This window comes from Pteronotus mesoamericanus, unplaced genomic scaffold (assembly GCF_021234165.1).
Source record: "Pteronotus mesoamericanus isolate MK-2021 breed Mesoamerican mustached bat unplaced genomic scaffold, CSHL_Meso_final contig_105, whole genome shotgun sequence".
Taxonomy (NCBI): domain Eukaryota; kingdom Metazoa; phylum Chordata; class Mammalia; order Chiroptera; family Mormoopidae; genus Pteronotus; species Pteronotus mesoamericanus.
The window spans coordinates 18,385,420-18,399,177 of record NW_026555006.1 but is presented as its reverse complement, the minus strand read 5'-3'; the positions used below and the strand labels follow the sequence as shown (position 1 = coordinate 18,399,177).

The following is a 13,758-nucleotide window of genomic DNA, read 5'->3' as shown; positions in this document are numbered from 1 at the left end:
GAAAGAAGGAACGCCTACCTTTCACGACAGCATGAGTGGAACTGGAGAATATTATGCTAAATGAAATAAGCCAGTCCGTGAAAGACAAATACCATATGATCTCACCTATAAGAGGAATCTAATGAATAAAATAAACTAATGAACAAAATGGAACCACAGGTATGGAACCATGGAGCAGACTGACAGTGACCATGGGTGGGGGGGAGAATGGTGGAAAGAAGGGGAAGGGACTAGTCAAAGGACAGGTATGAATGGCCTATAGACATAGGCAACAGGGTGGGAATTGACTGTGGGAGTAGGGGGGGTGGGATAGGAGGAGGAGGGCAAAGGGGGACAAACTGGGACAACTGTAATAGAATAACCATTAAAGAAAGTATTGAAGTTATCAGTGAAAAGGAGGGGCAAATCAGAAATAAATATAAAGCTGAAGGTTGAGTGTCAATCTTCTTTCTATTGAGCTTGGCTGCCCTAGCTAATTAAGGAGCTTAGATAGGCAATAAGAAGCCGCCACAGATGTTTTAAAAAGGGCCAAATGTATGGTGATGGAAGACTTGACTTTGGATCGTTGGTACACAAGGCGATATACAGATAAAGTATCATATAAAGGTACACTTGAAACCTATATGATCTTAGTAACCAATGCCATCCCAATAAATGTAATTAAAAATTAACAAGTAAATAAATAATTTTAGAAAGGAGGGCAAAATTAGATTTGTGCTAGAAAGATCATTAGTAAGGCCAGGAGAGAGCTGAGGACAAGATGAGCCAAGAAGTTGACCATTTTTACACTAATGCAAGACACAGTTGAGGACCTGAAAAGATACAGGAGAAATAGATGAAAATGCATAGGCTTTGGTGCTTGTGTGGACGGTGCAGGGAGTGGAGTGAAAGTAGGGAAAAGGAATCGGAATACCACCCAGATTTCTAGCGTGAGTAAATAAGTAGATAATAATGGTGCCAGCTGAGATCAAGATCAGGAACACAGATGTAGAAGTAAGTGAGGGGAAGAAACATTAAACTTAGTTATGGATTTGCTTGGAGTACTTGTGGGACAATTTAAGATCTATTTCATCCACTAAGATAATTATTAAATTCATGACCAAAGCCATCTTTTCCTTGCCTCACCTATTGTATCCCTGTATTAAGCAATTTTAGGATCACTTTAGTTGTAATAAAATTACTCAGTTTATGAATTATCATGATCTCACAGTTATTTTGATGTTAAATTGTGATTACATGGGGTTTAAATACAGTGTATTTTTAATGTGTACCTGCGAAAGCTGTTTTTCTGCCTTTTTATATTATTGCAATATCTTAGACATTAAAATATGTTGTTCTACTATAGCATAGTTATAATATTTTGGAAAAGTAAATAATACTGATTTTTTAAGCAAAGAGAAAAAGGCAACAAAGATGAATATTTACTTAAATTTTCTTCACTACGTATCCATGTGTATGCCTCTCTTCTGGGCTGGCTGGTGTGGTACCTCCACTGGCAGATATGAACACCATGGTTATTTTTGCTCAAGCTTTTCCCTTGGCCTGGAAAGCCATCCTCTCTTTTTGACTTTAAAATAATCACCCAATTATTAGTATGTAGTTCAACATTAAACTGCTTCAAGTAACTTTTTAACTGATTGGCAATGACTGCTTATCTCTCCAGTTTCTTAGACTACTATATTCTTCATCACACAACCATCCATATAGTCATATTTCATATAATGTATTTCCTAATTACTTCATGTTGGATAAGTTTACTCGGCTAGGCCCTAAATTAGAGGGGGACTGTGCACGCATTTTATATTTCTTCCCTCTCTCTCACAGGGTTTAGTACAGTGCTAAATACACAGTTGGTGTTTAATCAATGCAACAAATTGATGCTGTGAAATGCAGATTTGTAAAAGAGTTTTGCCAATCTAAATTTTAGAGAAGTAGTTATAGGAACTTCTAGATGTTTTCATACCAATTATGTTCCATATGAAAATAAAAAGATGATAAAGTATCTGAAGAGTAGATGAAGTAGTGCAGAGGTGGCATACATGTAGTTGAATTCTTTTCAGACCAAAAAAATTGATATGGATGAATATCTAATTCATTCTCAAATATAGAAATTAAGCTCACATGACTAAATTGAATAAACCAAAATTTCAAATTTATCTCCCCTTTCTTTGTTGTTTATTGTAGTGTTTACTTAGAAAGGTTGCAACCCAAACACAAAAACATCAAAAAAATTTCTTGTCTCTAAGTCTGAATTTTACTGAGATTTGAAGAATAAAAAAAATCTTTATTTAGTCACTTCTAATGACTCAAACAATAAGTTTGGTGTTGCCAAAAGGATATCATGAAAATGATATAATGCATGTACTGTCTAGGGTTAGAGGGGTGAGCAAATTATTTTTCTGGGTATATTGGAACTTTTGGAGCTGTATTAATGATTTTAGGCCAGGAAGGCATCATTTATCTGTGATTTATTAAATGCAACCCTCATAGTCTGAAAGAGTAGAGAGACTGCATTTATACTTTGGGAAATGTATGTTTTAAGGAGGACCTATTCAGTTGAAAAAGAAACATCATTTAGTTATTCAAAAAATCCAAACCACACTGGCAATTACCAATAACCTTGAAATACCTCCATTGTAATCTCCTTTGGGGCTACAGGCCACTTGTGTTCATATTTTTCTTTCACAGTTTGCTCCGTGTTAGCAGTTGGATTTGAATTCTCAACACGCACTCCATGGCTTGGCTTACCCACCAGATTTTGAACAGATTTTACCATATTCTTTAAATCCTCTGGGTAAGGAGTTGGATATCGTTTTAGGTTTATTTCAACCTAGAAGTTTATAAAAAGAAATTTAACATAAAAATACCTTCAGCAAGCATGTTCACAAAAATGACTCCATTTTACGTGTAGTAGCACAAGCAAATGCAGTATAGTGAGTGTGGAGCTGGCTGAGAAACTGCTCCGCAGAGTAGAACACTTAGTGTTTGCCTCTCACTCTGCCTGGGGGACTTCCTACCCTTACCCACCCTTGCAGATTAAACCCAATTTTTGGATTATATCCTATCTTTAGACCTACTCTATAATGGTTGAAAGAGCAGTACATCCAACACTTAAGTGGCTGGTAATCTGAAAAATTTAATTGTGATTATTAGCTGATTTTATATTTCAGAGGCTCTTCCTTTCCCTGTCTTAACTATTTATGTCATTATTTTGATGTTAAAAATATACTTGAAATATTAATGCAGGTGATAGAGGAGACCCCAAAAGATTTACAAGTAGAGTGAATTATCCTTTATTAGCAAACCAGGAGGTGACAATACCTGCTATCCAAACATGTTTCAGCTCTGTGCTAAGTAGCACGTTACAAAAGGTAGGGTAGCTAAGTCTTACTAATATTTAAGAGAATATGTTTCAGGGTAGCTTTAAATTTAATTGTTACCCTAATAAAGTAACATGCTTTGTATGTAATGTCTTACAATAAAGAGAAATAAAAAATTGTGAACATTTTCTAAGATATTCTAGGCAAACATGTAAATTTTGACTTATATTTATCCAGATAGTTATCTCCATTCTCGAACTCCTTCCTGGTGTATTATATATAAATGATTATTTTTCCCATTTCATTTAGAGAGAAAATATGAAACATTCCATATAGAATATTCAAACATCACAGTACTTATATTACTTAAATGGAATAGATACAAATTGCTATTGCTGATTCAAAAGGAATGGGAGGAAAATAAGGGGCAGATTTACTTGGCCAGACTTGTTCCAAAAATCATGACTTTTTGCATCTGAGTAGAACCAACTTTACAAAATGGAATGGTTTATGTGATTGTGGTGAGTATGTGTCTCTGGAAAGTGCGGGTAGGGGGAAGGCTGAGGAGGAGCAGGTGGAAGACAAGTTGAAGAAGTGTGGGAATGAGAGAGAAAAAAAGAAGAGGGAAGGGCACACACATACCTATCCCCGCACAGCCATGTAATTCATGGGATGTAAGAAACTGTGATGGCGGTATAGATCTGGGGATTATGAATATGAACTCAAACACTTTTGCTCATCTGCAGTTTTAGCAAATCCACCAACTTTGTTATTCTAGTATTTCATCTTTCTTGTGGCTCGTTTTCCTTCTCAAATACTGGCATTGGACTTCCCTAGATGATTTCTAATATTCGTTTCAGTACTAAAAATACAAAATTATTTTTTCAATAAATTTTTGGAAAGCTGATGAAAAACCAGATAATTTTGCTAGTGTTAAGTATTGTTTAAATGTAATTTAATCTTTCATACTCCCAAATAAATATGGATGAAATTAATAGGATATAAATATAAAGCTACAAAAATATAACCCAAGAAAAAGTTAGACTTTACAGAAAAAGTATAAGTTGTTAGAGTGTAATACAAGTATATTTCTGGGTAGTTAATTTACATTGCATTCTTAAATAAACATGAAAAGAATGATTCCATGCTAGACAAAGTCCGTTTGAATGCACGCATATTGGATATGCTGTTTAAATTGTAGTAGAAATGTTAACCCCAAATTAAATCTATGTTTTAAATTATATTGTTGAACTTGTTTAAAAGTACTTGATATCAAAGGACTTAAAGTCAAATTCCCCATTTAAAAGTGTAAATTATAGAATAGTATGACTATTATGCCAATTAAAAACATCTTTTAATTTTTAATAACCAGTGGAATAGGAATGAAAAATATTTTCACATAGGTCATTAAATTAAGGTTCTATGTACCTTGAAACATCCTCAATGCTTAAATTGTGCTTCTGATTAAATCAAAGGCAAAAATGTGAAGTGTTCTTTAATTGAATTAAGTACTTTACTGAATAATGTAATCTAATTTTTGTAGATGCTATGTCTCATCTGACACAATTACATGACTATTTGCTAATGGCTATTGTACCAATATTTTCTGTTTATTTTATAAGCTAATTAATGTGATGTTGTGGTCACATCACCAGAATATATTTGGGTACTTTATCTCCGTAAAAATTTTTAACTCTAGAAACAGGAGCAGATTTGCCATGAAGCAAATGAAGTTCAAGCTTTGGGACTTGTCACTTGCATGTGTTCTTTCCAAAGCCTTGTGAGAAGCCCTACTTATATATTTACATGGTTATTTTCTATTTTGGTCATAAAGGGGCTGCTCTGAAACTGTGGAAACTTCAGATCTCATAAAACTTGGATTTGTTCCACCTAGACAATAAGCTCCTTGCTTCCCACTTACTAGTCTCTCAGTAGAACTTACTGGACTTGGAGTCAGAAGACTGAAATATAAACCAGAGCTACCTTGACTAGCTATCAATTTTCCACTGATATCACATGGGAGTGATGATATCTCTCTCACACACTTTGTAAATGGAGACCTAAAATGAGATACTAAATGTGATAGTCCTTTGAAAATTTATGGTCTCTATGCAGAGATTAGATACTGGTTTTAATATCATGTTCTACTTATGTATTTAAAAAATCTGGATTCCTTTAGCACTCTAGATTCTACTATATATGTCTAACCACAATACCTGAAACTGTCTAAATTGTTTTCAGACTGTATGCAGCAACAACTACCATTTATTCAGGATTTGCCATGTATCAGGCACCATGGGAAATGTTTTATAGAGGCATTTATTTTAGTATTAGTTATTTCTGTAATAATGCTTATTCATTATTTACCACATGTTTTTAAGTGATTAATAATATTAATTAATAATGTGTGATTAATTATAATTAAACCTCATTTAAATTTCACAACCCATTATAGCATCTGTTCCCATTTTATGGAGGAAAATGAACCCAGGGACCTAGACAGTATGAGTTACTTGCCCAAGGTCACATACTTAATACGTAGCAATACCCAAATTCGAACTTAGCTCTTTGACTCCAAAGTTTATGCTAAGTAAGTGTTACTTGGCTCAGATCTATTTCCTGTTATAGGTACAGGATATATTTGTACAATCTTGTAGAAGAAATACTAGAAGTCTAAAATGTGAATTTTATTGAGTTAAATAACAAGATAAATCCAATTTTTTACAACATAAGCTAACATAATAGTTTACAATTTATTTTTAAATTAAACTATAATTTTATAAGTCTACTATATTTGTAAGCTCTGTTAAAGTATATTTTATACTCTTTGCAGATTGTTCTCCCTTCCTACTTTTCAACTCATGTGTTCAGTATTTTAGAAAATAAACATAAACACAATTAAATTATATTAATAGCTCAGTAATGCCCAAATACAGAAGTGGTTTCTTTATATTTCTATATATATAGGCTAAAAATATTCCCTTATTCTAATATGGGATGAAAATATATGTCAATTCATTTATTATACACATAGGTGGGGAAAATCTGTCAGTTATGTTCTTACCAAATGTTGTGTATATCACTCACCATAAAGTATTTGCTCATTTCACATATACATTTTATTAAAATGCATGATATTTACTGAAATGCTATTTATTTTAATTTTGGGAAATAGAAATGTTTCACATTATTCTTTATATCTCAGATCTAAACAAAGTGCAGTAAATGCAAATAGCAGCTGCAAGATGTTGGAGACTCCCCAAAATTTAGCAATGAAGAAAGAATTAGTGCTCTTAATTAGGGCATTTTGAAGTGATATTTTGAATTTATACAGAGCTGTGGTTTTCTTATATAATGATTAAATTTCAATTTGATTTGGTTGTAAATTCCAGTAAGAGAAATAATAGTTAATGCTTTGATTATTGATTATTAGGTATCTTACTTTAGAAGTTAAATGGAACATTTTACATACAAAGGGAATGTATAGCAGTTTTAGTTAGGAAAATGCATTCTCAGCTTGCCTTATATTGTAGAAAGAATATAAGACAGAATAAGAATCTAGTCCATTACATGTGGATGACAAAATTTACAAAAAAATACAGTGTTCTTTCACATCCCATTAAAGCTTTTTTCCCCCCGCTTAAACTCTTAAAGATCCATGCCATGGAGATAAAGAAACTCTATTGGCCACAACTCCCAAGCCAATTTTCTCTTATAGGAATTCTCATCATCTGTGCCTTAAATTAAAATGAAATTGATACTTTTCAACAGATGCCATCTTTGTGCTTAAAGTTTATGTTCAGCAAATCTCAATTCAAATCCCATGCTATTTTAAGAATCAAGTTCAGTTACTTAATCTTCCCCAGAATTAATATTTTTCAAAAGTGTGTGTATGTGTGGGGGTAATTTAGACTTTATCAATAGTGTCATCAACATTCTGCTTGACTATTGGTATTCCCACACTTTAAATTAAAAAATATTTAAAAATAAAAACATAATAAAAATGAAGCACCCAATTTAATATCATGCCAGATATCCCACAATTAGGCACCTCATTATGATGTTCCCTCCCCCCTGACTCAGGTGTCCCCACCCCATTGCCAATGTCATTGAACAAAAATTAAATTGGGATCAAACACTGGCAATTGGTAAGTTTCTGTGACCAACATTTCTTGTCCCAAGTCATGCAGAACATACCCCATAAACCACTGTTCCAAGGTTGCCTCTACATGGGGGATTCTCCTACCCCAACACCTAGGCCTACCTGTCTGCCACTTAGAGAGGGAAGAGTGGTGGATTGTGCTGCAACTGGCAATGGAGTGCACATGCTCCTTTCCTGCTGGAGGCCACTTATACAACCCCATGCCAGCTGTGGGTCATTCTGGGGGACGGGCATATCTTGGATCTGCTGATCACACCTGGCCCATGGTGTGCAGCAATCGCCAGACAGTCTGGCAGGTTGGAGAGTAATCCCACGCTGGCCCCTTTCCCAGGGGGCTTGGCAGGAGTGATCCTGTGGGAGAAGGAATCTCCATTTTCTGGGAGAAAGAGGAGCACTGTAGCAACACTTTCACTTTATCATTTTTCTACTCTTGATTTTTTTTACTCTGGGTAATGCATTTAAAACAACCATCAGAAAATTAGTTTAAACTCTATGTAGTAAAATAGTACCAATATCAAATGAAGCTAAAGTGTCACAATTTCTTCACACAATGCAGCATTCATACTACACTATACACACTCTAAGTAAGGCATTACACTCTAGTCTATTTGGAAGCTGGTGGCATAGATCACTGGTTCCTTTACACATTTTATGAAAATTAAAGCTAAAATTGTGCTATGTTTAATGTACATGTAATGAACCAGAAAAGTGTGACTAATTCAGTTTAAGATTTCAGTATATTCCATTCATCATATTTCCATGATGAGTTATTTAGAAGTTTGTTTGTGTTCTAATTTGTCCAATAGCCAGTGGCATTGGAAACATTCAAATTAGTTGAAGTCAAGTAATTTGAGATTTGGGAAACATATGGCTTTACCAAAACATAAATAAACCAAATATAAATAAACATACAGAAAGATGTACTCTAAAGTATAATGAACCTACTGTGATTATAAACAAACCTGATCACATAACACACAAACAGGGCTTCTAAATAATTGTTTGCATTTACTATATTTTATGTTTTTATTAACACATATATGAGTACATTAAATACACTATTTTCCTCTTGGATCCTTTGAATATAGATTTTTAGGAAGAAGTATGTACTTTTTGACATTCAATGAAGTAAAACAATGAATCAAAGGTCCAGTATAGAATGCATCATCCATGGTTCTGGATCTAACACATGAAATCCTTAAAAAAAATGTTCTAAAGGTTTTTGTTTATTTTTAGTTTAGCATTTTTTTCCCTAGGAATTCACAATAAAAATGTCTCTGGTTATTAGATAGCACTAATCATCCAGAGACATTTTTTAACCCAATTTTTTAAAACAAAATTATCATCTTGATTTAGGAATCTATTTTGGATTCTCTACAATGATATAGATATGCTTTATCAATTACTTACTGTCTGATTCTAGGAAGGTTCTAAAGTGTGTTGGCTTAAGAAAAAAGTTTAGAGAATGTGGGACTGAGAGGACAGAAAATAACATATCACACAGTCTGGATTTATTAATAAAATGCATTTACAATTACTTAGGAAATTAGTTACTAAGAGTGAAAGCTGTTAGTAAACATGATGAAAAAATTACACAAACACTACCATAAAAATTAGTAAGAGATTCAAGATGTTGCTCTCATGATAACATGAAGATCTGATATTGATAAAGATCAATATCAATGCTAATATTTTCAAATTTAAATAACAAAAAATAAAGATTTAAAAATTCAGCCTTGTTGTTATTAGCGCCAATAAAGGATTTAAAAAAAATGCTCTGTAGTTAAAAAATTAAAATTATTATACTAAGGAACACGACCTGCTATTAGTCCTCACCTCCTTTAAAACTTGTCCTCCCACTTAAGAAGACTCATAAATTCTTCTCAAACATCCCAGGAACATTAGAAACTTTCAGAGATTTTAATGCCAATGTAATACATTAATACATTGGCTCTTCAATAAAACTGGCCTCATACAGTCTGCGTCCTGCCTTGCTCAGTGATGAAAAGAAAAGCTTTTCAGTGTTTTAAAAGGTATATAAGATGTTTAGGTAAAGCCCATCACTCAGATTTGTTTGCTTTTTTTTTCCTGGCTTTTCTCACCTTGAATCTCTTTCACGTTATCCTGTAAGATGGGGTGGCCTATCAAAAGTGCGCAGTCAAAACTGGGGCATTAATCTCATTCTCAAACACAGCAATGCTTCCACAATTACCACCTTGCTATAAATGAAAGGTACCCCCATGAGACTTAAACATGTAGCTGACCTCCTAGCAGAGGTTACTTAGTTTCTCCCAAAGTCTATTAGAATAATAACATTGAACAAGCAAAATAATGAGAAGAAAAAAAAACCCCCAAAATTAAAAGGTCACCTTAACTTTCCCAGCATTATCGTCATCTTCCTTTTTGTCTTCAAATTCAAAGGCAACAGTCATGCGTTGTTGTCTCTGTTCTTCCCACAGTGTAGGGTTAAAGCTGTCACTGTCTGACTGGAAATCTACAGTTAGATTCCAAAATATTATTGCTTTATTGTTTTTTTTTACATAAAGTGTTAATAGAGGTTAGTACACTACACAAACAATGGTGATAGGTACTACAAACAAATATAACAATTTTTAAAAAGGGAAAAATAAGGAAAGAAAAAATTAGGAAATAAAGAAAGAAAGGAAAAAAGAAAGAAGGAAAGAAGGGGGAAAGGGAATAAAATTCCTTGATATTTGTTACATGGTCTTTTAACATCTTAACACAAATTCAACTTTCTTAAGTATACATTAATTCTATATTGAGATTGGGAAGTTTTCCAGTGTAGAGAATGAGCTCTTCATAGGACAGAAATAATAGAGAGCTGGATTAAACATTTTAAAATATCTCTTTTAACCTTCACAACACACAATAGTAATACTAATATCACCCTCAATTTACTAATGAGGAAGCTAGAGCTGAGTTAAGACTTGCTCAAAGACATGCAGCTTCTCTGGTACCAATGTGGAATTCTAGTCCATATCTGTGTAATTACAGAGCCCATATTTGTAACTACTAAACTCTGTCAGTATTTTATAAAAGGTACTACATAACAACAGTTTTGCAAATTGCCCAAGACTGCCCTTTTGTGTGTGTGTATGCACCCACGAACATTGGGGTGGGAATAATAAAAGAGAGTTTATTTTTAGGGTTAACAAACGTGGAAAATTTAGTCTTTAACATGAAAGTATCAGTCTAAATATGTCTCAAATTAACAGTGAAAATAAATGGCTTACAAATCTTTGTATCAAAATGTTGGCTAATGATAATATTTCCTTTTTTGTTGCAAGGGATTCCAAAAATTCATTTAATACACTTCTGCTTGAAAGACCAGAGGGAGAGTTGATTAAAGGCCAAGAAATTTTTTTAATACCAACTCTTCTTTCTAAAGCAAACCAAACCAAAACAAGGCTAATTCCTTAGCACCACTTTACCTAACTAGATCTACTTCACTCCCTGGAACAAATTAGAGATTTAATCTATGAAACTGGATCTCAGAAATAAACAACAAATATAAAGCACTTTCATTTTTCCTATACCTTTTGAAAAGGAATATTTTGATAATCTAGGGATATTAAAACATAAGTATAATTAAAGGTAGATGAATAACACAATCTTTACATGAGACTTTTCTTGTACCATATGTATACACAGTGACTTTTCTTTCATAAATTCAAAATATCAATTTTATTGAAGTCTGAAGAATGTGTATAAAAACAACTCTTCCCTTTTCTTAGTTCTGTAAGTCAAATTTGAATAAAAATCTTTTAAACTATCCCAAAATGATTCATTTACATTTGTAAATCAAAGATATTTATTATAGTTATCCCTGAAAATAAAAATACATGCAAATAATTTCCTTTAAAAGTTGGTCTCATTCAGTGGGTTGGGTAAATTTAATTCATGGGTGGATTAAAGTAGGCCTTCTAAGAATTACTGCGACTGTGACTGTAAGACTAGAAAATGTGCATGAAAGCTTCTGCTGAGTTTCAAATAGTAAAGGACAACCTCCTTTAAACACTTTATGAATAATGTCATCATAAGATAGAAGATTTAATTATTGGAAAAACTTTAGTTTTTTCAAAAAGTATTCTTATCATAGTTGCTGTTGTTTAGGGGAAACTCTGCTTGAAAAAAAGAGTTATGTGTTATTATTTATAAGACATCTTTTTATGGTTGATTCTTAACATGAAATAATTTGAGGCCTGCGATCACTACGCTAAATGTTTAAATTTCATTCATGAAATTAGTGAACACTTTGAACCTTCCTTAAGACCTAACTCTTTTTAGCTCATTTCAATTAGCTGAGGACCACCTTTGGTTAACTAGTCCTGTGTCTTGTAATCCGTCAGGAGAAGTTGATCCTAAAAGTCAATGTTATTAACATAAAGAGGAACAGTTATGTTTTTGGAATCTTACTTAAGATATTGTAGTGTGAAGATAAGATTCATACTTACAGGTAACCTCTAAATGATTTATGTATGTCATCTAATTATCTATATAACCTTGCACATGTGCCAGAGATCAGAATAAAATGAGTCTCTTTTGTCCATAATTATATAAGTATAGGAGAGCGTTCTACCTTCATCACCACGAGGTTGCTGGGGAAACATGTAGTTTGTCAATACTCTTTGCTTTGTTTCTGGATGGGCTTCAGTCTGTAAAGGGATAAGGGCTTTGGACTGGAAGCAAAAAAACAGAAACAAAACAAAAAACAAACCATAGATTAGATCAGTAAGCTAGAAAATATGAAGAATATTTGTTTTATGTATGATAATATTCAATAGTGGACTCACCAAAATGAATGAAAAATTAAAAGAAAAGCAAGGAAAAAGTAATGAAATTAGGAAATACAACATGAAATAAGACTATTGCTGTAGAATATTTCCAAATTGTAAGGTCTTCATAATGAAATTTTCTTTTTCTCTAGTATACACTTTTACAAAATTATTCATCATCACTGAGCAACATCAGTTTTTATCCTGAAGAGACCTTTAAAAATGTGTTAAATTATTTTAACTAACTAAGATTTTGGTATGGCTCTATATGCCCATTCATTTTCACAAGCTGTTGCTAAAAAATAACCAATTCAATTTGCTGTCAAACTTATGCTATGCAAAAAGTGAAATAAGCCAGGTGGCAAAAAACAAATACAATATGATCTCACTTATAAAAGGAACCTAATGAACAAAACAAACAAATGAACAAACTCTCGATACTTTCCACAGGCATGGAAACAAGGAACAGACTAACAGTGACCACAGGGGAGAGGGGAGGGAGATAAGCATGGAAAGAAAGGGAAGGGGCTAATCAAGGAACATGTATGAGTGACTCATGCACACAGACAACAGGGTGGGGATTGACTGCGGGAGCCGGGCTGTGCGGGGCAGTGGAGAGCAAACAGGGGAAAAATGGGACAACTTTAATAGAACAACAATTAAATATTCAATGAAAGGTAAAAAAAAGATCATCTGTGAATTTAATTAGGTTAAAGAACAACCATTTATATTTAAAGTCTATTTTTGTAATCAAAGACAGGGTCCACATACAGATAAGCAACTATACTTGTATCTGAAATGTCTCAATACACTTACCCATGGATAGTAATATTTCATTCTCAATTAATTTGATTTCAAAAATGCTATTGCAAAAGGGTTTTTAGAACTCTGATATTATATACTACATATATAGAAGTATATTTGAAATGATAATTTTATGTCATGTTTTAAAAATTGGCTTATTCATGACATTTATTAATAGGAATGAAACACAAAGGGATTTGGGATACCAATTTGCCTCATAAAACTGAGTCAGAAGCACATTAAATCACTGTTCTAAATAAAAGTTAAATGATTTAGTCACTGTTCTGTTTATTCTTCCACAAGAATAATAAATCATGATATTAGGGTTTTTTTTCACAAGGCAAGACTAAATAGACTGTTCCATTAGCATAATTCACATTAATTCCAGAAATGCTCTATTTATAATGATATACTGATGCCTTGTAAAATCTACTGTGCATTGATAAAATTTGAATTTGAATGACAATCTAATTTTTTACTCAGTAGATAGAAGCCAGTGCTGTAATAACTGTAGAAACATAAGCATTATTCTTATACTTATTTGCAGAGGTTTATTTAAATTTTTTATAATTAAATACCAACCCAATACCTAGAAATTTAAACAATGTTGATTTTATGCTAAGGAAATAATGATGAAAAACTAAATTCAACATGATTTGTTTACATTTGGCTCTTT

The 13,758-nt window shown here is 32.9% G+C and overlaps 1 protein-coding gene across 2 annotated transcripts in view; it reads right to left on the bottom strand.

The window, feature by feature from the left end:
• Window positions 1–13,758, bottom strand: part of LRRC7 (leucine rich repeat containing 7) — a 389,615-nt gene that overhangs the window by 95,511 nt on the left and 280,346 nt on the right. For both annotated transcript variants that reach the window (XM_054574559.1, XM_054574567.1), the window contains exons 14-17: window positions 12,083–12,182; window positions 9,852–9,976; window positions 7,585–7,833; window positions 2,630–2,830 (exon numbers count right to left, since the gene is read on the bottom strand). In XM_054574559.1, the coding sequence (XP_054430534.1) occupies window positions 2,630–2,830; window positions 7,585–7,833; window positions 9,852–9,976; window positions 12,083–12,182 (675 nt within the window). The remainder of the gene's footprint in view (window positions 1–2,629; window positions 2,831–7,584; window positions 7,834–9,851; window positions 9,977–12,082; window positions 12,183–13,758) is intronic.